This window comes from Sinocyclocheilus rhinocerous, unplaced genomic scaffold, assembly GCF_001515625.1.
Source record: "Sinocyclocheilus rhinocerous isolate Xijiao unplaced genomic scaffold, SAMN03320098_v1.1 scaffold263, whole genome shotgun sequence".
Taxonomy (NCBI): Eukaryota; Metazoa; Chordata; class Actinopteri; order Cypriniformes; family Cyprinidae; genus Sinocyclocheilus; species Sinocyclocheilus rhinocerous.
Window position 1 is genome coordinate 104872 of NW_015645086.1, and position 27287 is coordinate 132158.

Below are 27287 nucleotides of genomic sequence, written 5' to 3' on the forward strand. Positions count from 1 at the left end.
GATAGATAGATAGATAGATAGATAGATAGATAGATAGATAGATAGATATTTTTGAAGGATCATGTGACACTGAAGACTGCTGAAAATTCAGCTTTGCCACAAGAATAAATTACATTTAAAATATATATCACATTAGTAATTTGTTTTTTTAATTGCACAAATATTTCACAATATTACAGTTTTTATTGTATTTTTGATCAAATAAATGCAGTCTTGGTGAGACTTTCAAAAATATTAAAAATCACAATTATTCCAAACTTTTGGTAATAAACTCAGGCAATGTGAGGGACAGTCCACGAGGACCACTTTAATAATCTCAATACAGAATAAATGAACTGGGAAGAGAGGCTGGATTGACAAAATGACTGGGACCTCAGATAATGTTTCGCCAAAACTAAGCAAAACAAACTGCATGACTGGTACCATTAGCGTAATGACAATCATTATAACTAGGGAGGACAGAAATGCTAAATTAATTCCCTTCCACTTTTGGATGGCCGCAGTGTGAAGAACAAAAATTATATTACAGTCAATGTAAACACCAACTTAAAAATCAAGCTAAAACCTCTGCCAAATGGAGGCTTTGGCAGCGGGCTGAACAAATATGTGAGCAGTAATCAGCTAGCGCTCACTTCCCAATGTCTGTTTCTGTTTTATATTCACAGTTTTAGGCCTAATTATTAAACTTTTATGGCAAAATAGTTAGTGACTGACATTCTTGTTACTGAGCTGATCCTAGTAATGTAGAATTGTAAGTGTCTAATCAAAAGCCTGGTGGCTCCAGACGTTTGCTGTGCCGTTGTGCACATTTCGTGTCATGCTGGGTGAAGCCCATCACTGCTTGTGTGAAGCTTTTGCTTTGATTGAGTATAATCAAAAACCAAATTTCTTATGTCCTAGTCTCTGCCAGCGGTTCAGATAATACCCAGCAGGCCCTGAGAGGATTACTATGCATGGAAAAGGACAAGAGAACGGAGAGACAACAAACAACTCAATTAAAACTGTGTGGGCAAAAATCAAACAAACATGAAAAACAAACTATTCTGCTTTCAAATATCAATCAGTATTGTTGAGAATGCAGCACGAAACCATTTTGGGTAGTAATTTGACAAATTTAGAATTTAACAGAAACTATAAACTATGAATCATTCAGATGTGTTGTGCAAGTAAAATTAACCTAATTAAACTAAATTAAATAAATTGCTCAAATAAATTGCTTGTCAGCAACAACTGATTATGCAAATGTTAAAGTCCAAACTTCTTTTAAAATTAATTGCCTAGCATTTTAACTTGGTATAATTAAATCAACTTGCTATAATAATACATGAAAAAGAAAAGTAAACATTGAATAAGAGCTAATAATCATTCTACTTCAACTAGTCAACCAGTTTATGGGATTCTTTACAGCCGGGATATATAAAGATAAAATGGGGATGACACAAATATGGAACACTTTGGTGACTCATAACTTCTTATAAATAATTATAGGTATACATGCTCCTAACTAGATAAGTCAGATAAACTATTATCTACTAAAAAATTAATAAAGCATGACACATAGGACATTTTACACATTAGCAACCATTCAAAAGTATGGGGTTGATAAGATTATTTTATGTTTTTGAAAGTATTTTATGCTCTTAAAGCTACATTTATTTGATCAACAATACAGTAAAAACAGTAATATTGTGAAATATTGTTACATTTTAAAATAACTGTTTTCTATTTTAATATTTTCTATTTTTTAATTGAAAAAACAAATTGGAAAAAATATTAATTTAAAATGTTTTTAAATAGTTATAATATTTTTAAATGCAATTTATTCCTGTGAAGGCAAAACTGAATTTATTTTTTAAATAAAAAACAATAAAAATAAAAAAAGATATATTTTTGAACAGTAAATATAGGCAGTTTTGAACATATTTCAACACCAAATTATTATTATGTTTTTTAACTTCCACTTTGAATTCCAGACTCCCTTACTGAGTGAAAGCTTAATGTACTTTACGTTAAATATCAATAATGTTACATTTTGGTGTAGAGTTTTATTAATTATTTAATTTTATTGATTATTAATATCTAATTGCTAGAAACTATTCACACAAATCAGGGTTTTAAACTATATTTAAGACATGTCCTGTTGTTAACAGCATTGTCAAAAGTGCATAAAGTAAATGTAAAATTAAAAAAGGTTTATACAAAATTTATTGCTGAGGTTGACAATCGACATTTTCTGAAAGTTAAGTGGCTTCTTTTAGTGATCATTTGCTGAAAAACAACAACAGAGTCAACAAAACTCTTTCAGATCCTCATGTGTTTCCTGTTCATGGAAAGTGAGAATTGCTCCTGCAGATACATTCACATTAACTGAGTTACCCGTCAACCTGTGGCATCTTTATTACAGACACAACACATGCAGTGACTTCAAAAACAAACAGCCTGGAAAGGGAAGTGAATGGAATTAGCCCCCGCCTGTACATAATTAATGATTTACACATGCAAACAGAACAAGTGCATGACTGCACAATTTTACATGTCTCTTTTTTGGCAAGAAGCTGCTGGGAATCACAATTTTCTGTCTGCCAGGCGCATTTGCGTCTGTCTGCTTCTGCATTTTTTGCCAAACGCTCTACATTATCAACTTATACAGCTGTATGTACTGTAAGTGTTTACACACACTGAGTCCTATCTGTCCGCATGCTGGAGGCTGAAACAAAGTCTAGTGCAACAGAGTATAAAGACACAGCATTTTGCATTCAGGTATGGCATACAGAAATTACCAATGGAGAAAACAAACTATACACATCTTAAAGGAATAGTTCATACAAAAATAAAAATTTGCTGAAAATGTACTCACACTCAGGACATCCAAGACGCAGATGAGTTTGTTTCTTCATCAGAACATATTTGGAGAAATTTATGATTACAGTCAGGGCCGTAGCCAGGGTTTTAAAATTACAGAGGTCCCAAATTCGCGCTATGCAGCTTCTGTGAACATAAAGCCCGCCTACTTTGATTTGATTGGTCATCTCAAATATTTTTTTGACACTGACGAGCGGTGACTCTCACCGTGACAGACTGGCTGAGGCAGCTCAGATGAGGAGGCTTAAGTTTAATCTTGGTGCTGTGCAATATCTTTGCAGCACGAAGGAAGAGTTAATACTATATTAGGCAATTATTTCAGAAAGTACACCTCGGAAAAATACAGAGGTCCGGACCTCGGTGATCTCATAGCTGACTACAGGCATGATTACAGTTACTTGCTCACCAATGGATCCTCTGCAGTGAATGGATGCTGTCAGAATAAGAGTCCAAACAGCTGAAAAAAAATCACAATAATCCAGAAGTAATCCACACGACTCCTGTCCATCAATTAACATCCTGTGGAGTGAAAAGCTGTGTGTTTGCAAGAAACAAATCCATCATCTATCAAGTCATTTTAACTTCAAACTTTTGCTTCTGGCTAAAATACGAGTCCTCTATCCATAATATTGCTTTCTACAGTGAAAACGTGCTCTTGGACGTTATTTCAGGAGAGAAATATGCAGTTTAAGCACCATTTACAAGTGAAAAGAGATGGACTTTTTCACTGGAGGAAGTGTTATTATGGCCAGAAGTGACCATTTGAAGTTAAAAACATTTTAATGCTGGATTTGTTTCTTACAAACACACGCTTTTCACTTTACAAGATGTTAACTGATAGACTGGAGTCATGTGGATTACGTCAGCTTTTTGTGATGTTTTTATCAGCTGTTTGGGCTCTCATTCTGACGGCACCAATTCACTGCAGAGGATCCATTGGTGAGCAAGTAGCAAATTGTCATTTTTGGGTGAATTACTCAATCCTCATCAAAAACAAATCCAGAATTAGTAACACATGAAGTACTCTAATTGGGACTCATCATGTTTGTGATACAGTGAGGATCTGCAGGCACACTGGATTCAAATATTTCACATTGCACATTGTCATTATCATAAAAACAGAATTTGCTTTCCAACAGGGCATCAGCTCAGTGCCAGAGCCATTTAGGTGCAGATGACAATACAGTGGATGTGAAAAGTGGTTGTTTTATTCTGTCAATTTTTTTTTATTAATATTTTTTTCTTATTTATTTATTTATATTAAATTTTTATTTAAATTCACCCTTCTTTCCTTTTTGAAGAACCAGTATTCCCACAGTCTTGGAAAACCTGGATGTTTGAGGAATCATAATTTTAAAAGTGTTTATTTTAAAAGACCTAAATTAATTGAATCTTAATCTTAATCTTAAAACTCCATGGGCATTTTTAGAATGAATATACATTTTTCTAGTTAAGCCAAGCTCTAAAATATATTATCATGTAGAAATTATGAGTAAGCATAATTGTATAAATTTATATCCTTAATCCAGTAACTCAGAAACAAGTGGAAAAGACATGGGTCCTTTGAATATTGTTTTACACAACGGGGATGGGGCTAAAGTCAAAAAGCCCCACAAGAAAAAAAAAAAAAAACTATATGATCAGATTGTCTTTTTTTCTTTCTTTCTTTTGTTTTTTTGTTTGATGTAATGATTAATTGCAATAACACCTGACGCTTCATCTTCCTAATACAGTACAAGCCAAAAGAGGAAGGCCAAACATATCACATTCTTAGTTATGAAGCTAGTCCTGTCATTCTCGTGTGTTAAAGGGGTCATATGATGCGATTTCAAGTTTTCCTTTCTCTTTGGAGTGTTACAAGTGTTGTTGTCATCACCCTTCATACGATGTGCTACTTTCCCACAATTTGTTCTGTCTGTTGAGTATTCTTTTTAGGAGGATGACTCAGTGACTAAGCAGTGACTTGCCATTTTTTTTTGGGCAAAATGACTTTCCAGTGCTTGGTCATTAAGTGAAATTGTTTCCACCAGGGTGAACATTACTATTAAAACCTTCAGAGTCATTATAAATTATTCTAAATGTTCAACATCAATCGACCAGCTTCATTTCTGGTGATCCGTGGAACATGACGAAGCCAAAGAACTAAATATGTGTGTGCCTTCCAACACTAAGATCTCAAAGGATCTTGTTTTATTCAAGAGATATGATTGAAATATTTAGGCGGAATACTCTGTATTTGATCTGAGATTTGATCTGAGTGTTATGTGCCACAATTCCGGCGTTCCTTTTCAGCAATGCGGCTTTGATCACAGCTAATGAATTGTTGTGCATTGGAGCTCACAATTTAAATGCAACAATGCACTTTCTCATAAAAGCCTTTTATTTTTTTGCAATACACTATAAGCAATCAAGCAAAACCAATAATGCCAATTGTAATGAGCATCCACCTTGTAATTAAAGGCACTTAGAGAAAGACAGTTAAGATAAAAGCATGTGCGTAACGACAAAGTGACCACAGATAGAGAAGAATGTCTCTTTATATTTTAATTAAGAGGTTGGAAATTTTGTCAACCTGTGCCTCTAATTAAGTCAAAGACAATGAGGCGAATGTAGACACAGAAAGGGGTCAGCCATAAAAGGTTTAATTAAATTAGATTTCATTTATAAAGCACTTTGTTTACACAAAGACTATCATAAGGTGCTGTGAAGCATGCAGAACTATTTTTTTTCTACACCATAAATAAATAAATTACATCTAGACCTTCTGGTCCATCATATAAGAAGGAACCAATTCGCTCAACGGCCAGTCGAAAGATCTCCTGTGGTGAATTAGTCAGGTAACCTGTGCATTTGCAAAAATGCGAGGTCCTGATTGTTGTTTATAGAGCTTCAAGTATAGCACTTCTCTACTCAAGAGGGCCAGGCATACATGCATGAATGTGTTTTTCAGTATTTTGAAAATAAAGTGCTGACCTAAGTGACCGCGAGGTGTTTAGGACATATAGCATCACTAAAGCAGTAAAGTCTCTGGCAGAGATCGCACAAGGGGAAGGTGATATCAGCTGCTGTGCACTCTGCTTCAACAGCTTACACTGGATTAAAGTGAAGAATAATTTGCCCAAAGAAGGACATTCATACTCACCCTCATGTTCTAAACCTCTGTTAGGTCGACACCTTTAAGGACTGCCCACTGAATGCCTATAAAATACAATGTATGCCTGCCTTCGTCAGACCTTTGGTGACTGCAGCGCTACACAGCACATTCTCAATAAAGAATCCTGCTGACGATACCCAAGAGTCTCCTGGTCTGATTTCCAACAAGTGCAAACAAAGTTTAACATTATTAATCTGGCAAGCCTTGTATCCACTATTAAATTAAACTGAATTAAACTGTTTTAATGTAGATTAACATCATATTGAAATTACATATGTGCATTGAAAATGGCCTTAATAAATGTGCCATAACCCTGACGACTGATCATACCTCATGGGATTCTTTTGAAATCCATAGTGGTTTTATGTTTTAGTTAAGTGAGCAGACCACACATGTTATGTGAGTACATGCTGCAGTCAGAGATGTCAAAAAAGCCATTTTCAGTTTCACAGAAGAGCCTTTTATTGAATACCTCCTGACAGCTACTGTATACATCTCCAAGCACAGAGAAAAATACCTTTTCATTTTTTCCTTTATGCGTGCCTGATCATACATGAAATACACATATATAAGTTATAATCAGTCACACTCTGCATACTCTAATATGTTGCTTACTGTATAGTGATTTTGCAAGCCATGCTAATTTGCTGGTAACAATTTCATTGCATCAGCTTTAATAATGGAAAGGGGCTAATAGCATAAATCTGCATATAAACTCATATTTAATGAGCCAATGAGGTGACACCCTGAGTCAATGGCACATTGACTACACACCCATGAGTAAACAATAAAATCACTGTGTTCTTCATATAGCATAATTGCATTTTATAGCTAATGGAGGCCAGTCATAAAGTGATTTAATTACATTAAAAACATTTTACACAGAAATACCCAACATCAAAAACCAGAACTCTAATGCTCAGGATGAACTGACATCAGTCACAAAGCATCACTACAGGCAAACAGCATTTACACTGAATTTAAGGCATGGCAGGGTAGTGCTAACGCTGTTATGCAGCTTCATATTCATTCCTCCTTGTAATGTACTGTCTTCAGTCCAGTGAGAGAGGATGAATTCATTACAGCTCCTGTATAGATCTGACAGGCCCCAGCTGAGCCAACTGGAAGAGAACTCTCTCCAAATGCCCATAAACACACCTTTACCTGAAAGCTCTTCCAGGGAGTTCAGAGTAGGATGATGGATTGACAGACAGATGGATAGACAGAAAGAGGAACAAGCAGACAGGTGGATGTACGTACAGATGTGAATGGATAGACAGAACCAATGGAAGGATTGATGAACAGACAGATGGATAGACGGATGCATGGAAGGATGGACGATCGAACAGATGGATGGATGGATGGAAGGATGGATGGATGGATATATGTGCACGGAGACAGACAAGACAGACAGCAAGACAATGAACGGATATGCACGGATAGACAACCAACCAATGGATGGATGGACAGACAGATAGATAGAGGAATGGACAGACAGATGGATGGACTGATGCATTGGTGCCTAGAAAGACAGATGGATGGATGGGATAATATGAATTGGATGGATGGATGGACCAAGGTTATTTTCGTAAATGAAAACTAAAACTAAGATGAAAACGACTGGTCAAAAAACATTTTCGTAAACTGAAATAAAATAAAAAAATCAAAATAAATGAAAAACCGAAACGAAACTAACAACAGTTATCGCAAAACTTACTGAAATAAAATTATTATTATCAAAAATAAATAATCGTTTTCGTAATCATTACGTTCCCACCCCATGGCAGAAAAATATATGAGCTGTGTGTCGGTTTAGGGAAATACCATAGAGGAATGGACAGACAGATGGATGGACTGATGCATTGGTGCCTAGAAAGACAGATGGATGGATGGGATAATATGGATTGGATGGATGGATGGACCAAGGTTATTTTCGTAAATGAAAACTAAAACTAAGACGAAAACGACTGGTCAAAAAACATTTTCGTAAACTGAAATAAAATAAAAACATCAAAAAATAAATGAAAAAAATAAAACGAAACAAAACTAACAACAATTATTGCAAAATAACTGATAAAATAATAATGATCAAAAATAAATTATCATTTTCGTAATCATTACGTTCTGACCCCGTGGTGGAAAAATATATGAGCTGTGTTTGGGTTTAGGGAAATACCTGTAAATGGCGCATCATGCACGTGAGTTTATCTGACGGAGAGATGCAAAGCAGTGTAAAGCAGAGTCCTGCATGGGTCCTGTTTGGTAAACCTGCATCTGCAGTACATAACATAACACCCGACCTGTTATCCGAGAGCAGCACCAATTTAATTTTGTACGCGACCCATTTGAGATAAAGACCGCGTCCTGAACCGCACCCACATTAAATAGGCTACTGCATCAGTAAGGCTAAATTATTTATTTTCTCATGTAACACAAGCAATCAAACCAAAATAGGCATTCTAAGTTGGTGCTTTGAAGAAAAATAGATAAGCAGCGCAACAGAAAAAAAGATAAGAACGCGCATCCTTACTGTAAACAATAAAAACTTTTGCCAACATCTTATGTACAATCTGTTTTAAACAAATGTGCATTAACTACACACTTAATTCTTCATAAATGAAAATAACATATTTAGATATGCCTTTACTGTGAAGTGCCATTGGCTCTGTGTATAGGCTATGTGGCCATTAGTCTTTTACAGAAGCATTAAAAATAAAACTTAAAAATAAAATGATATAGGCCTATAGGCTACAGAAAGCGAGCAACGAGCAGCTCCCTAAGCTGTCATACACTTCACTTATTATGGTTAAATAAGATGAAAGACATAGGCCATAATATAAAGAAATTAACTACATTTATTTTCAAATGAAATATCACAACACATATTTATCATTCAGTCTATAGCGTTTTAAATGTAATTTAAGCGCAACTTGTGTAGATTTAAAAAGGCATGACTGCTTCATTTTGGCATGTATTTGTATACTTTTACCATCTAATCAATCTCAGCATGCTTTAATTTTGTGTTTCGCTAGACGTTTACATCGAGGTTAAATTAGCCTAAGTCTTTCTATGGCCTGCGCTCTGGAAGTGATCTGTTTTGCTAAATTTTAATTACTAAAACTGAAACTAAACTATATAAAAACTAAATAGAAATGTGTTCATAAATCAAAATGAAACTAAATTTTATTGCAAATTTGAAAACAATATTAAAATAAAACGAATTTAAAAATGCAAAACTATAATAACCTTGGGATGGACAGGCAGATAGAGGAATGGATAGACAGATGGATGGACTGATGTATGTGCCTAGAAAGACAGATAACCCATGGATGGATGGATGGATGGATGGATGGATGGGATAATATGGATTGGATGGATAGATGGATGGATGGACAGGCAGATAGAGGAATGGACAGACAGATGGATGGATTGATGTATGTGCCTAGAAAGACAGATAACCCATGGATGGATGGATGGGATAATATGGATTGGATGGATGGATGGACAAACAGATGGATGGACAAACAGATTAATGAAAGCTCACAGAAAGGCTGGATGAACAAATCGACAGATGGATGGAGGAACAGACAAATAAACAGATGGATGGATGGATGGATGGATGGATGGACGGATGGATGGATGTGAACAGATGGACTGACAAGCCATGGATGGACAGATGGATGGATTGATGGATGGATTGATGGATGGATGCACACGGACAGACAACCCATGGATGGACAGATGGATGGATGGTTGGATGGAAGTACACAGATACACATACAACCCAAGAATAGATGAATCTATGGATCTATGGATCCATGAATGGAAAAATGGCTGGATTGATGGGAAGAAAGATGAATGGGTAGACAGGCAGACAGACAAATGGATGAACAGACATAGAAATGGATGAATAGATAGTCAGGCAGAAGGATGGTCAGCCAGACAAATGGGTGGATGGGCAGGGTAACATCTTCCATCATTTAAATTTCCACATCCCTTACACCATGGCACTCATGAAATAACCAGCCATCCAGTTACTTCCTCAACACTCAAAAAACAGTCAAACATCTGACACTTCAATCTGTTTTAACTGTGAAAGGACACTAGTCAATGTCATCAGACAACCTAGACACAAACAGAGATAAAACTCATGGAAATCGCTCAAACATTCCCGGAACGACTGCTTTTAGAGAGTGAATCGACTCAGAATTTAGACCAGTACAACACAAACTGATTAGAACGATGCATATACGGTTTCATCCTGCCACTGGGTCGATGCTTCTGATTGGCTGAGATTGGTGAAAACGCTGGTCTGGCAGGAAAGCTCTTCTCTTAAAGAGGCAAGAAACAGCACTGCAGAAGTAAATCGCTTACATCCACATTCCTACATGCAAACACATGATTGATTCACACGACAGAACATGCAAGAAGGAGACAAAACAACACATTATGAGAGTATGAACAGAAAGAAAATGTCACAAACTTCACAGCTGAAATCATCAACAGCACTCATCCAAGCAAAAGCAACGATAACATCAGACTCATAATCATACACTTTCCCCAGTGAGGGAGGGAGAGTAAACACATTTGATTTTGTAGCCTCCACGCATGCTGGCAGATGGAGAAGGTGGATGAGCTGGGCCTGAGTGGGTGACGGCCTAAAGACTCATCACAGAACAGGAAACTGACGCTGCCCGATAATTAGTCTCTGGTACATCACTATGCACCATGTGTGGTACAATATCATTACGGGACAACCAGATGGACAGTTCGGGCCATGTCTGTGTATGAAACCAAAGTGACTCTGCGTTTCTGAGCAGTATAGAGGTGAAAATGAAAATTCTGTCATCAATTACTCATAATTTTTTTCTTATGTGGAACACAAAAAAAGATACTTTGAAGAATGTTGGTGACCAAACCATTTTGATGACCATAGACTTCCACTGTTTGGGGGAAATAATGAAAGGTTCCTCAAAGTATCTTCTTATATGTTCCACAGAAGCAATAAGTCATACAGGTTTGGAACAACATGATGGTGAGTAAATGATGACAGAATTAACATTCTTGGGAGAACTAAACCTTAAGACAGGTCTAAATGCGAATTTGGCATAACATCCTATTCCTTCGCTGCCTATCCCACAATCCTTTGTTTGCTTATGGTTAAAAGACTAAAAATGGCATCTGATGAAGTGGTTGAAAGAGGTAAAAGAATTTTGAAACTATCTTTAAACTATCTTAAAGTCTATTTTTTTCAAATCTTTTCAGCATATCATTCCATTTACTCATAAAGGGGTCATATGTTGCAATTTAAATTTTTCCTTTCTCTTTGGAGTGTTACAAGCTCTTGGTGCTGTCAGACTCTGGGCCAGGTTTTGTGTGTCTTTGCTCACTATGTGCTCCGTCATCCAGTTTCTCTGTCTCGTGCTTTGAATTCATTGTTCCCAGGTGTTTCCAATGTTAATTGTCATTAGTTCCAGGTGTCCCTTGTCTTCCCCTCATCAGTTCCTGTGTATTTAAAGTGTGTTCTAGTTCTTGTCCTTTGTCAGTCATTAAACGTCATCCTGATGTGTCGAGTCCTGTGATCCTAAGCCTTTGTTCAATAAACCCTTTTGAGTTACTTTACTCCGTGTCTCCTCGCTCCTTCGTTCCCGTGTTCCTCGTGTGTGTGAACCGTGACAGGTGCATAAAGAAGATCTGTAAAGTTGCTATAAATAAAGAGATATTCTTTATAAAAGTTAAAAGTCAACCACGCCTACCTAAAACGGCTCATTCTAACACGCCCCCACATGTCTACGTCACGATGTGGGAAGATTTGCATAACGCCACCCAAATGTTCACGCAAAGGAAAAAAGGCGTAACTTTTATTTCCAGCAGCAGTGCCACAGCAGAGACATTTTAGATTCCCCAAATAACCTCTTAGTGAACAGTTCTTAAACCCTTTTTTTCTTAGTGTGAAAAAAGTCTTAAAAAGTCTAAAAAAGTCAAAAAAATAAAAAAACTAAACTAAAAAACGTTCTACTATAAAGAATCTTTAGTGGAACAGAAAGTTTCTGTGGATATTAAAGGTTCTTCATGGAGCCATAGATGCCAATAAAGAACCTTTATTTTTAAGCATGTATCTGCTTTGAAATAATAATTTAGCTCATTTTAATTTGTTTTAGATCATTAGACATTACCACATGGTGCCCTGAAAGGCAGATAAGAACCAGATTTCTTAAAAGGTGTCTTAATACAAAAACGTCATCTGTTATTGCACAGACTGGGCAATAATACAGCAAAGCAGCTGCCTTTGGTTCTGGACGCAGCATAGACGTCTGAAACCGAATGGTATTAAATTGGCTACATATGTGACCTTGCCATGAAATTCAAAGGACTATGGGTAGATCTATCTGTATTCTGTCTGTTTAGCTTGCAGCGTATTGGCTAACATTATAAATATTAGGCTCCTCATATTGAAATGATATTGGCATACAAGTAGTAACATGTTGAAACCACAAATAATAATTACTAAAAAAATTGTTTCTGGCATCTACAGTAAAAACATAAGCAAAAAGTGTAATAAATTGTGAAGGAGAGATGCAAAAAAGGTCTTTTTACCTCCAGATGGTTTATGAAATGAGAAAATGTGGTAAACAGGAAAGCACAGAATTGGGAAAAGGAAGACAAAGTGTCATGATTAGTTATGATATAGATTTCTGACCCATGATTGTAGCTTCCGCTTTTACAGTGAAACTCCAAGACCAAAGCACATACATTTTGTAAAACAACACAGGAATGGAGAGAGAAAGGGGTGAGGGTGGGGAATGAGGGGGTGGAAAGATAAGGTAATTGAGAGAAAGCATGTAAACATCCAACAACACAAAGACTGAGGATGGAGGGTGAAAATTAATTTCACATCTCTAGGCCCCACCGAGCTGTCGATATAGATCAAAGCCTGCTGGGTGAGATGGTTGTGCATTCGGGGTCTCAGCTGTACATAACTGAACAGTAGGGGTTAAATGTTGTCTGCTGGCTCTCAATTGATATAAAGGGATAGCTCACCCCAAAAAAATTATTTATTTACCTTCAGAACAAAAAATTTATTTGTTTACCTTCAGATCAAAAGGAGATATTTTGAAAACCGTTTTTTTTGTCTGTTCAATGAAAGTCAATGGGGTCCAAAACAACATTGAACCCCATTGACTTTCATTGTATGGACCAAAATAAATACACAGTCATTCTACAAAATATCTCCTTTGGTGTTCTGCAGAAATGAGATGGCATATATATATGCCATTAAACCAACCAGCTATGTGGTGAATCATAGCATTACAAACTTTTATTTGAAGCAGCATTTGAAAATCAGACAAAAAGATACAAGACTGTGTAGTTAGCGACTGTAATGAAGGCAAAAACTACAATTAAATGAAGCACTGCAAATGACATAAATTAAAAATGATGGTGAAATATAAATCGAATTATTTAAAGTTGTTGACTATGTCGATAGAAATTATATGGTAGGGCTGCACGATAAATCGAAATAGAATCGAGATCGCGATTCGACAGAAGCTGCGATTGTCATGCGTATCTTTCAGTGAAGCACGGTTCTGTGATCAGCAGTAAATCTCCATCCAAAGGCCAGAGGGCGCTCTCGCGCTGAAACTCCAAATACGCCTCGCAGAAGAAACCCAGAAAATGCCTATCGCTGCAGCCGAATAAACTCAAGATTCAACTGCTTTCATTGATTCAACGTGACTAATAAACACACGACTATGGCAATATACGGTTTATCTGAGTTCTTATTATTATAATTTTCATTAAAATAAAGTATATTTATAATGCAATGCCTTTATCACTGCTTAAGTACTATGAAATATGTTGCGTGCGTGCCTTATTCTGTGTAAGAAGCCACATCATCTCACATCATCTTTATTTCAAATACTCGACTGACATTATGAAGTGAGTTTGGAGTAAAAAATATGTTATAAATGTGGTATTTTCACATGCTTTCAGATGGAGCAGCATTTACTACACAGAGCCATAGTTCACTGAGAAGCTATGCAAACAGCTGTCAGTATCGATTTTTGCGATTTGCGATTTTTTTGCGTAACTTGTCAGTGAACTACGGCTATGTGAAGTAAATTCTGCTCCATCTGAAAGCACGTGAAGATGATTTACTGCTGATTACAGAACCGGCATTACTATCAAAATGCGCATGACAATCGCATTCGATTAATCGTGCAGCCCTATAATATGGTCTATGGCAAAATATGCATACAGTATACACAAATATTAAAGTATAAGAGGAACGTCTGTACTTCCTCAACAGACCACGAAACAGCCATTATTTTGTTGTTTAAAAAAGGCGCGCTTGTTCGAAACTGTTGCGTTCGTTCAAAAAAAGTTGCGTTCGATCCTCGCTGGCTGTGCTGATTTAATCTAGCAGGTCTAGTGTCTACTATCCCTTTAACACCTTTAAATGCTAACTGTGTCCAACAGGTTTCCTATTCAAAGAAGAAGTCCTGCCCTATATCTATGCCACTGGATGAGATAGTGAAAAGAATGACCACTTTGAGTACTGAACTGTCCACCGCAGCAAATAAACACTTCAGTCTCTGTGCCAAAGGTCATGAGCCTGTGGTCTGTTGTCAGGATGCAGAGGTTTTCCTTATGGCTATCAAAAAACATCCACAACAGTGCAGTGTACTATTACCATAACAAAATCCATAACCTATAATTCCTCATTTTATTATAAATAATATATGAACTTCCATCCTGTTTTGACCTGTCAGCTTACCTGATGATGACGTACATGACCAAGCAGTTTCCCACCAGACCCACCACGCAGACGATCATGTAGACCATTGCTATAGTGATCTTGACACCCTTTGGGAAGAAGCTGTCAGTCCCGTTGAAAGTGCTGAAGTTGTTCTGGAACAGGGTCTCGTTGTACAGACGGACGTGTCTGGGGTCAGCAAAGCCGGTGGAATCATTTGGGAATTCCATGAGCACAGCTATTGCCCCAAAAAAAAAAAAAAACACAACAGAAAAATGTTGAGTGAGGCACACTCTCCATGCCGTCTATCTCACATCTTTCATGATTAACAAGTTTTCAATTTCTGAATTAAAATTTGTTTTCACATTTTTGTGGTAAAAAAGTAAGGTTACACTTTTAAGGTGTCCTTGTTATTGTGTAATGATGCATTTAATACTTAGTAAATTTAATTAAAACATGAACTTACTACTGGGTTAGGATTAGTGTTTGGTTTAGAGTTAGTTGCATGTAATCATGCTTGATTTACTGTTATTACTATAGTACGTACATGTAACAAGGACACTAAAATAAAGTGTTACCAAAAGTAATAAAAAAATAAATAAGCATACATATCAAAATCTCTAGATTGTTTCCTAATTTAGTTTTCTCATAAACCTGGCATTGTATATAACAAATATCGTTGGCTCTTTGGAATTGCTTTTGTTCCTCTTTTGTAAGTCGTCTCGGATAATTTATAAAGTCTTATAAATGTATAAATGGAAACAAAAAATATGCAGTAAAGCAATATTGTTTTAAAATATTATTAATATTTGAAAAAAGTTTGTTCGCCATATTTGTTCGCTGGTGTAACCAATATGCAGGCAGCCATGTTGTTGTCATGTGACATGACAACAAACCACTCTCAAGGTTTTGACCATATAAAAAAAAAAAAAGATTGTCAATTCAGGTCAAATAGAGTAACTCTTTATATTCATGAATCAAAAACACTTGGATTTTTTTTATTTGTATTAATTTTTTTTTTTAATGTTTGGAAAAATTATGTTTACTTGAAATCCTTGAAAGTTTTATGTTATACATTAAAAAAAAATGTCCCGTTTGTATCTCGAACAACATTTATCGTCATTGACCCAAATAGATTTTGCTACAGTTGATAATGTCCATGTGATATGCGAAGCGCATAGTGAACCATCTACTGTACTGTCAACAGTTTGCGCATGAAATACATCACACTGTTTGGCTATACAGAAAACAACCCAAACATGCCAAATTCCCGGTAACGTTCACACCGGTGCAAACAAAAGTAGACAATCATTTAAATCATATCGTTTCAGGAGGGTTCAAATAAAGCAGCACATACCGCTGTTTGAAGAAATCCCGTGTGATCGCTTATGCGTCCGGGTCCTGCAAGCACGCGAGGAATTCTAGTTTCCGCTATTCTTTCTGTTTTAAGCCGTCCCAGAGCTCTGTCCAACAGCACACAGATATTCACATCACTGTGTATCTCAGGCAAAAGAGAAACATTTTTTTTTCTTCTGAGCGAGCGCAGTGGGAGGGGGAGGTGCGCTAAAGCACTTGCTTGTTGTTGCGAATCTTCAGCAGCGACTTACATCTCCACTAGGTATCTTTCAGCCTCTCTCTCCCTCTCTCTCCCTCTCTCCTGGCACGAGCTAACCCAAACGCTGATTACGCAGCGGCGGCGCGCGCATGCAGTTATTGTAAGTCTATGTTTTACAATATTGTAAATGTTATATTTAAAAAATAGATATTATCGATTAAATGAAAAATAATGTTCAAAGTAAACTAGAATAAACAGGCATATATTTTTGAAAGTATAACTAAAACCATAATAAAACCCGAATTAACTGAAATAAACAAACTTTAACTGAACTAAAATTTAAAATAAATAAATAAATAAATAATACATGGAGTAGCCTTGAGAAAAACTTGATAAACATGGCTCAGTAAATATACTATAAGGTATAAAACATTTTTTATACCTTAAAACATATTTGGAAAAATATGTTTACTTGAAAACTAACAATACCATATAGATAACATTATTAAAAACTTTTAATGCATGTTTTATTTAATTTAATTTAATATTATTGTTATATTATTATTATTATTATTATTATTATTATTAATAATAAAGGGAAACATTTCTCATTTTCACGTAGATTTAATTTAAGTATTAAAATATCTAAAAAATAAAATAAAATAAAAAATGGTTACACTTTATTTCGATACACTTTAGACATTCTATTAACTATAAGTAACTTTGTAACTACATGTCAACTACATGTCAACTAATTATCATTAATTTGCAACTACATGTCTACTAACTCTCAGAGTAGACGGGGTAGGTTTAAGGTTAGTAGAATAAGTTGACAAAGAAAGTGTTAGAAGATATTAAGCAGACAGTCTACTAATACTCTACTAAATGCTAGTTGACATGTAGTTGCACAGTTACTTACTGCTAATAGAATGTCTAAAGTGGACTATCGAAATAAAGTGTTACCTAAAAAATCTATATATACAGTGCATGTTTCCACTATATAAAATATTGACAAAAACATACACAAAATTACTAAAACTAAAATTATTATTCACTGAAAGTAAAAAATAGACAATAGAAAAAAAATAATAAAATACAAAAATAAAATAATAAAAATAAAAATAAAAATAGAAAAATAAAATCTAATACAATCTAATTTCAAAATATTATCAAAAACTACAATAGTATATCAATGATAATGAAATAACCTTATAATTTATGAGGAATTGTTTTTTGAAGTTATGTACAGTTATGGGTGTTTCATGCTGCATTTTATGTTGCTTAATTTATGTTTACTGCATTGATATAGTGTATTGTGTTCCTTGTACCCCCTGCTTGCTTATCAGTACATTTCACAGTACAAACAATTTTTAAATGAGACAACCACAGGCACCATGTGGTTTTGGAACCCTTCTGGCAAGCACAGCTGCCAATTTTTACTATAAATTTAACTTAAAGTACAGTGCAGGATCAGAAAATGATGTGGTAAAGACAAAAAGGAAAATACAATGCTGAAATCTTAAGATAAATGGTGACCATTTGCAGCACCTAAAATATACACTTTGACTTGAATGTATCTTCAAATACATTTTAACCTAAAATATTGATGCTGACAAATAATATAATTGAAAACAATGTGTCAAACACTTTTACATGACATACACTTGAAATATGATGCACCTCTCTGATCTCATGCTTTCGTATTAATTTGTGTATCAAGCATATTTTGCGATAATTGCAACTGATTTCAATTGCAAAGTGCAACAGATTTAATGGATATTAATGCTGTATGAATTATTTGGAGGATTCGGATGATTTTGCATGCAGATTTGTTTCCTCAGCCGTGTGACAGAATTGAGAAGTGCACGAATGCTTTCTCAGCTGAATGTCAGTGATGCATGTTGTATATGCTGCCCTTAAATATTTCAGCACTGAGAACTTTAATGTGAGTATAAATGGGAGTGTTGGCTACAGGGGGAGCTCATGCTCAGGTATCAACACACCGGTGATAAATCACAGTGTCGTTACTTTGACAACATGTCACAGTCATCAGTCACATAAGCCTTGGCTGATTCTTGTTTTTTAAGAAGCATGCGTTGGTGGCTTAGAGTACTTGGTGCATTAATGTGGTCTCATTAACATTTTGATCCATGAATTTTATGCTCTCCCAAGCAGTTTCTTGCACTCTGGGCCTAGTTGAGTTAAAGAATTATGCAAAATGCTATAAATTAATAGAGAGCGGCGAAATGTTACAATTTGACGTGCTTTATTCCTGCACTGCCGTTGGAAACCTGTTTACTATATAACTGTCAGGATGGTCACTGTCCTTGGTGCTGAAACCTACAAAAGGAAATCAGACAAGCTCTCAGTTGTTCACAGACCACTTAGCAAAAGACAAAAGATAAAACTACAGCAATATACTGTAATATAGGGGAGACAGGGCAAATTGTCAGTTAGTGCTTATAACTACAAGGTTTTGATCCAAATGTTTAATCTAGCAGTCAATTTGTATGTTGGTTACAAATATTTAGCTTAAAATTTATCTCATACTATACTATTTTGTTGTTGTTAATTCTGTCCTTAAAGGAATAGTTCATGGAAATTTGCTAAAAGTATAATCACCCTCAGGCCATCCAATATGTTGACAGAATTGGAGAAATTAATCACTACAGTCACTCGCTCACTAATAAACCCATTCACTGCAGAGGATCCATTGGTGAACAAGTGATGTACAGTAATGATACATTTCTTCAGATCTGTTCCGATGAGCAAGCAAACTTACCTACATCTCGGATGGCCTAAGGATGAATACATTTTGAGCAAGTTTTCATTTTCACTATGCGTTTTACTTTCAATATGATCATATTTTTGCAATGTCTGTTGTGTTAACAAATGTAAAACACAAGCAAATCAATACTAGCATACATTCAGCTGTTAAATAAAGGTAGATTTTGACAAAAATGTTGAACTATGTTCTCAGGGCAAACGTTTAGTTTGTGCATGTGACAACTAGCCCCAGTCTTTTATTTTGGCTTGTATAAATCATTCAAACTGTATTCCTATTGTATTGCTACACACATTATTTGAATCTCAGCTGATTAAACCTGTTAGATGTGAAATATCCTGCTGTGCTTTTACAAGCCAGGAAATTAGCAGCATGTTCTGCTTGGATTGATTTGATCACTTGCATCGTCTTATATGTAGCAAATCTGTTTGTATTATAAATGTCACTCTGAATAAAAATGCAAAAATGTTGCACCATGCAAATGTTAATAAATCCATCCTTCATGGTGTTGTAAAACCTGGCAGCATTGGACCAGGGCTGATGTAATCTCTGATGTCATGTACAATTTTATATCTATATTCCTTTCTCTTGTGTACACCGAGGCAACACATTTGAATCACTTCCACTAAATACGATAATGGTTCACTTAATAGGTTTCAGATAAGCTACATGTACTTTTAAACACAGCTTTTACAGCATCCCAATCAATAAATTAATTTATCCACCCATTCTCCAGCACAAGGCTCTTTATTATACAGCAGCCATACAGCTTCACTTATACAGTACAGTGTATGTTGTTCTCCACAGGGAACAATGTTTCTTATGTCCCATATGATTATTATATATGATATACTTTATTTTTGCATATGTAGACTACTGTTCAAAAGTTTGTGGTTGAATTTATTTGATCAAAAACACAGTATTGTGAAATATTATTACAATCTAAAATAAATGTTTTCTATTTGAATATATTTCAAAATGTAATTTATTCCTTTGATGTCGAAGCTGAATTTTCAGTATCATTACTCCAGTCTTCAGTGTCACATGATCCTTCAGAAATCCTTCTAATATACTGATTTGCTGCTCAAAAAGAACAGCATTTATTTAAAACAGAATTATTTTTTAACATAACAAATGTCTTTACTGCCAACTTAATGCATCCTTCCTGATTAAAAGTTAGAAAACAAGATAGCATAAGAAAATCAATTAATTTTTTTTTTTAAATAATCATGTCAACATGCTGTAATTGTAAAATTTAATTCACTTATTGCTTGAAGAGTAGGTGTAACTTCTGACGTTGGGTTTTGGGGGGAATCTGAAATGTCAGACAGAGGAGAAAGAATTACAGGCTGTGCGAGGTGAAGAGAAGGTGATGGAGCACTGAGAAGCAGAAATGAGAGGTAGACAAGGGAAACCTGCGGGGGGAAGATGACTGATAACAGTAATGGCTGCGAGTGACATGGTGAGAACAGAAAATGATCAATAATGGATGATAAGAAACAGCGGAAGTTAAGTGCTATAACATAGTGCTAAAACAAGGTGCGAAGACACTAAAAGATGGAAGAAGGGGAACAATGAGGGACTGCTGAGAGAGTGATGGAGCATGGGTTTGATGCTTCATTCAAGCGACTCAAAGCTTTTCAAATGGTCAAATGAAGAGCATTTCTAAAAGATGTGTCACAGCATTCTTATTATCATTATAAAAATATGAGTGTGCTTTGAGAATTCGGTTCCTCTTTTTTCCAGCAAGACTTAAATCAAGCTTGTAGTCAACATGAAACATAATGTAATGAAATTACTAGTGACAAAGAGGGGAAAAAAAAAACACTGTAAAAAAGTTACAATGTGGAGTGATTACCTTGAGAAGAAAATGGGATACACCCAAATTTGCTAAAGATTATATTTAACAGTGTTTTATTTAAAAATAAATAAATAAATAAATAAACAAGTGTTTAAAGTGTTAGATGATGGCAAAGGTAATTTACCTGTACATTTAAAAGTAGGAGAAATTAACATGAATAATTAAATATTCAATATCAGCAGATATACACTCCTGGTCAAAAGTTTGAAATATTTACACTTTTTATTTAAAAAAATATGTATTCAGAATTACAGTAAAAACAGGAATACTGTGAAATATTATTGCAATTTGAAATAATTGTTTTAAATTCTAATATATTAAAAAAGATAAAATATGTTACCTGACAAAACATTTTTTCCAGTGAATGTAGGACAGGACTTATTCATCCATCGGGAATTGTCTGGATTGTGAAACTTGGTTTCTATCACAGGAACTTGGACGTTAGGATCTGAAAATCAATATGTCAAAGGAAAAGTAAAGCGATTTTAGAGGCAGAGCAAGTTATTACATTTTAATGAAAGAGACTCTTTTTTTTTCTTTGGAATAACATGCATCAATAAATTGTTCATAATAACAGCAGGAACATGCATTAGTAAAAGTAAAATGGCCTTAAGGAGTCCTAGACCACTCTTCCATCTTGCAATAAGGTAATTTCAAGAGGAAGGATGTGCTTTGGAATGGATATGTGGGTGGTTGCGTCAGCAATTTCTGGTTATTAGGGGGGATAAAAAGTGGAATGGTGTTGTGGAGGGCTGAAGTCAGTGGTGAAATGATGACTCTGAAATAGAGATGCAGCATTGTCTCCTTCAGCCATCCATCCTCAAAGACAGAAACGCTTCATCTCAACCTTCAAACCCTCCAGCCTGGCTCACTCTCTGTCCATCTTTCCACTGTTCCAACAACGCACTTGAGGAAATCTCTTCACAGCAACAAAACAATCTGTTTACTCTATTCAGATCTATTAGCTGATGGGGTTTCAGGATTATCTTCATGGAAGACTGCCTAATTAACAAAGCCCTTATATCACTATTATCACATTACCGATAGGAGAATAATTGAAGTGTCAGATATGAAAAGCATTATATAAGCATATTTTACTTCCAATGCGCAGATAATTGTGCCACTCAAAGTCGTTTAAAATGGCATTTATTCCTCAAGAGATCTTTAAATGAGTACTGAGGTTGTCAAAGCCATTCTTGACACTTGTCTATCAACGTCATTGTTGTACATGAATTTGTCAGCAGTCTGTCATGTTGTCATTGACCACTAAGCATGTCTATAAACGTCCTACAATATGCCCTAATGATTTGCAAGGAAGTGTAACGTCCTGTGGGAAAACCCACGAACATGAAACGCACACATAAGACCTATTGATCAAAGCCAAGTGAGTATGAAGGACATCATAAAAGAACAAGGAGAATGGAGCTGCGTGACATTGATTGAGGAAGACAGAAGGAGTATGTAGACTGTATTTCTTCAGAACTGCACACTGAATTCCGCAGATGGAGTTCAGAGAATGTCAGCATGGGATCAATTCCATTTAAATTCAATTAACAGACAAAAGAAGTGGAAGCACAGAGAGACAGAACAAGATTAAGAGAGACAAATCATTACAACTATTCCGACTCTATTTCCTCACAAATTATGTGCTTATTGATTTTTATCTTCATTTAAAGTTCTAAACTACACTTTATTGATTATATAATGCTAGCCCAACAAGTTTGTACTTGTAAATCACATTAAATGTGTTGATTCACATTCATTTATATTAATCAAATGACATGAATTAACTTTGAAAAGCAGAAAAGCGGTTTCCCAGAATATGGCGATCACAGGAGGTGATATTCAGAAGACCACCACAGTTCAATATGTTTAATAAACAAATAGCTAATATTAATTGACTTCAATTTTAAACAGTTGACTATTTTTGCTCCAACAATGAAAACAGTTTAAAACAAAGTCATAGCTGGACAAAGCAGAGGTGTTTCTTTCCTAAATTAATGAATGTTTTTGAACAAGTTGGTAGAGTGAACAATTCAATGACTTATTTTTTGTTCCTGTGTTTTTAAACAATTCATTTGAGCAAATGATTCAATAACTCATTCATAAAGTCACTGGCTGCATCAGAGTATGTATACAGTACTTCCCTACTATACATTAGGCAAAAAAAAAGCGTATGTGAGAAGAGTAGTATGTCAAAATTCAAAGTATTCAGAAAAGAGCAAGTGAAAAGATGCTGTTAAGTCATGTGACAATGACAACTTGATGCATGTACTATGTCCAGATTACATTCATACTATATAGAACACACTTTTTAATGGTCATGAAGCAAGTACTTATTCAAAAGAAGTACCTACTCAGACAGTATGCGATTTCAGACACTATTCACTTTCGTTCCTGAATGAATTAGTATTTTGAATTAATCGGCTGACTGAATGATTCAATGACTCACACAGTCAACTATGTAACCTGCAAAAAAAAAAAAAAAAAAGTCACTGAAAAATCCCCACCACTACACAATAAAGTCTGCCTGGAATGCACAAACACACATAAGCAGAGTGATACAAACGTAAGTGCCTCAATGCTATTAAATATCAGCATACATGAAACGCCACTCAACCAATCAAATTAGAGTACTGGAATAAACTATTTTGTGGACACTTTATAGAATGTGCCGTTAGAGACATCAGAATATAAATAAAATTAAAAGCATTCCTAGATATCCAGTTCAGCATCAGGTATACATTTCTGCCATGCTCAAAGTGTATTATGACCAGAGATGTTATATACAGTGATTTGGAATGTAAATAATTCATTGAGGCATTCTTTTAAATGTGGTATTTCCTCTATCACAGCAGTCAGATGGGTTAAGCAGATGCAAGCAAATGTTTCTCTCTTCCATTTCAGCTAATTACAAACGTTCCTACGAAAACACGCCAACACATCAAGAAACACACATACACACACTCTTCCCTTTAAACTAATGACAAACAAAGCAGCGAGTCTGCCAGCGGGTGGCCTTTCGTAAACAAAGCAGGACTGACTCTAAACTAAGGAGTCCCACCTCACCACCAATGCTCAGTTAGCAGCCCTGAGGCTCAATTAGCACTGATCCTATATTTATACACAAACACACCTCATAGTTTGCAATTATAATACGCATAAATCATGTGTCCCTTTTGTACCACCGAGTCACTTTGCTTTACACAATTATACATTCAGGTTCTTTAGAGTAATATAGGTCCTGCTTGTGTAACAAATGAGAACACAAATGAGATTGACTGAAAAGCAAAAACTAACTAACTCCATCTCATATTCTGTAATATGTTAAATTGAAAATTTGTACCAGAACATTGTCTGTCATAAATGATTTTTTTTTCTTCTTCAAATAGATAAGGGGTTTGTAAAATAATAATAACATTTTATTTAAATATTTGTAATATGTTTCATTGTAAAATTGTGCTTTTTATTTGGTCAAAACATACCACATTGGGAACATGTATTCAAACCCAACCTCTGTGACCCCCTCTACACTTTCCTCATAAATATTTATATTTATATATGAGCAAGCAAGACAGATTGATTATTATCACCAATGTAATATCTCACTAAAATCAAATAGATTTTTATTTTTTCCTCTAACAGTGGTTAAGCTGGTTTCAAATATCTAGTTCATAAATTAAGACAAGAATTGTATTTTCAAAATCTGTTTCTGTTTCAAATGTCTGTTTGCCAAACAATGGTTCTATATGTTGGCATATTATCATTTTCATTTTAATAAATTGTTTTGTTTCAAAATTGTTTTACAGTTTGCTAAATGCTATTATATCCTACAATACATACGAATATTTTATGGAATATGGCTTTGTAAAACTTAGGTTAGTATTCCAATTTTCTTCTCAAATCAATATCAGTCAATTGCAGGTTTGTATTGTGACAACTTACCCCATAGTGTCACAGCATATACAACTTATTATTTATTTATTAATGTATTTGTTTATTGTTTATTCATTCGTTACGTATTTATTAATGTATTTATTTATTTATATGAGCAAAAACAACAGCTTTTTTTTTTCTTCTGTACCTATGACTTTAAGGCACATGTCTATAAAGACTTTCAAAACTAAACCCACCCTGAGACATATTCACTGAGGGTGACAACTAGCACCAGTTTCTCCTATATTCACGATAATACTTCATTACATGGGAAGAATGTGAATGCTTATGTATAGCCTTTTCCAGGTACTATAGATCCCCATATCACTCATTAGCCCTGGAAAAGAGAGTTAGGAAGGCTTGTTAGAACTAGAACGTGGGTGTGTATGGGCGTGTCTGGAGAGAGTCAAACACTGTGATTAGAAGAATAGAACATTTGGCTGGTAAATCAACAGATGGACACATGCAAGAAAGAGAAAGGAGGACACAAAAGAGTCCTCTCGCTTCGGATGGACTAAATCCAGCCTGCGGGTGAACAGTGGGTGTTTGCATGTGCTTACTCTCTCATGATGATACAGACACACAAACCCACACACACTCACACACAGATTTCCAGCACGTCACATGTCCATATGTCTGACCTATTGGAGAGCAGAGAGACCGCAGAGACAGGCAATTACACAGACACAGAGCTTGACGGACAGCCATGAAGGTCAGAATTCCAATCTGCAACACAAATGTGCAAAAAAACACACACTCTTCTAGAGTAAGGCTTGACAGTGTTATCTCAATCTAGGCAGAACGCTAAGATTTTTTTTTTTTAAGCAGCACAGCCATTTTTAACATTGACAATAATAAGAAATGTTTCTTGAGCAGGAAATCAGCATATTAGAATGATTTCTGAAGGATCATGTGACACTGAAGACTGGAGTAATGATGCTGAAAATTCAGCTTTGCATCACAGGAAAAAATGACGTGAAAATATTATGAAAATTGAAAATTTATTGAAATTGTAATAATATTTGTAATAAATTTTCACAATATATTACTATTATTATTACTATTGATATTACTATTATTACTGTATTTTTTATCAAATAAATGCATCATTGGTGAGCATAAGAGACTTATTTCAAAAACAATCAAAAATCGTACTGACCCTAAACATTTGATTGGTAGTGTAAGAGTGTCCATGACCAAGAAGAAAGGAAAAATCTTTTTAAAAATCTACTTTAAAGAACATGCACCAAGGTAATCAGTGAATTCATGTTGGTTTCATTTGTTTGTGAAAAACTTTTGTACCATTTTTAAGAAAAGTTTAAATTTAATGACTGAAAAATGTCATGTAGTCAAACAAAAAGCAATAACATATTTTACACTTCTTTGTACTTAGAGTGTACTTAATCATTATTTTAAATAAAGTTTCTACATGTATTTTTCAAGGCAAAAAGCTATCTTTCATTATCAATGTCATTCATTTTTAATTTAAAAATATTATTCTGTTTGTGAAATGCTGCACCATATGACACTTTACCTGGACTAACCTTTTCCTTCACATAAAATTATCAATATATCTCATATTTTAAGACACTTATTAATCTTGACAAACCGTCATCTCTATGATATCTTTTCCTGCTTAATTTATTTTCAAAATGACTATGATTTTCAAACAGTGTTCCAGATATTATTATAAAGCAGTTTTGTCTGAAATGTTGCTAAACTATTGAAGATTTTCTTTTCAAAACTTAAATTATTTTAATAAACATTTAAAACATTCTTGTCATAGAAGAGGTGTATTCAGGTCATCATATACAAACACATTTTTTTTTATGTATTTTTGAATAAATTAATACATGCTGACAAAAAATGACTGCACATTATTGACCAGTAAATGGTTTCTGTGATCTTTTGACCTGTGACTATTATTTTACTCAAGAAGGCTAATGGACGGATGAACGGCAGCTAATGTTTGCCCATCTGTGTGGGTGGGTGTGAAAAACATATTTTTGTGTATATAGATCGATAGAGATTTAAGAAGAATGTTGAGCATTACAAACGGGCCTGCTTTTTTGTTATTAATAACTATGATTCAGCAGAGTGATTCCCCTTGCAATGAGGCGGACAGAGGGCAGCACGTGCCAGCTTTGAGAATGTCTAAAATTGCTATATGGATAATTTTGCAGAAATGTGTCAGAAGTCATCAGTTTCATTAAATGAATGCTGACTGAAGGAATAAGTACTCAAAAGACTTTTGAAAGATGAAAGAAGCGTTCAATATTATATCGAATGACATCATAGACAAAAAAAATCAAAATCAACCAGTTTTTGCCATTCTTGTGAAATTGCACACTTGTTATTTCATATGGCATTCGGTGAGAT

The 27287-nt window shown here is 35.0% G+C and overlaps 1 protein-coding gene across 1 annotated transcript in view; it reads right to left on the reverse strand.

Annotated features, from left to right (window-relative positions):
- LOC107705672 (delta-type opioid receptor-like) overlaps positions 1–16400 on the reverse strand; it is a 37105-nt gene extending 20705 nt beyond the window's left edge. The window contains exons 1-2 of the mRNA XM_016509063.1: positions 16129–16400; positions 14793–15009 (exon numbers count right to left, since the gene is read on the reverse strand). Coding sequence (XP_016364549.1) covers positions 14793–15001 — 209 coding nt within the window. The 5' untranslated portion in view covers positions 15002–15009; positions 16129–16400. The remainder of the gene's footprint in view (positions 1–14792; positions 15010–16128) is intronic.
- Between the last annotated feature and the right edge of the window lie 10887 nt (positions 16401–27287).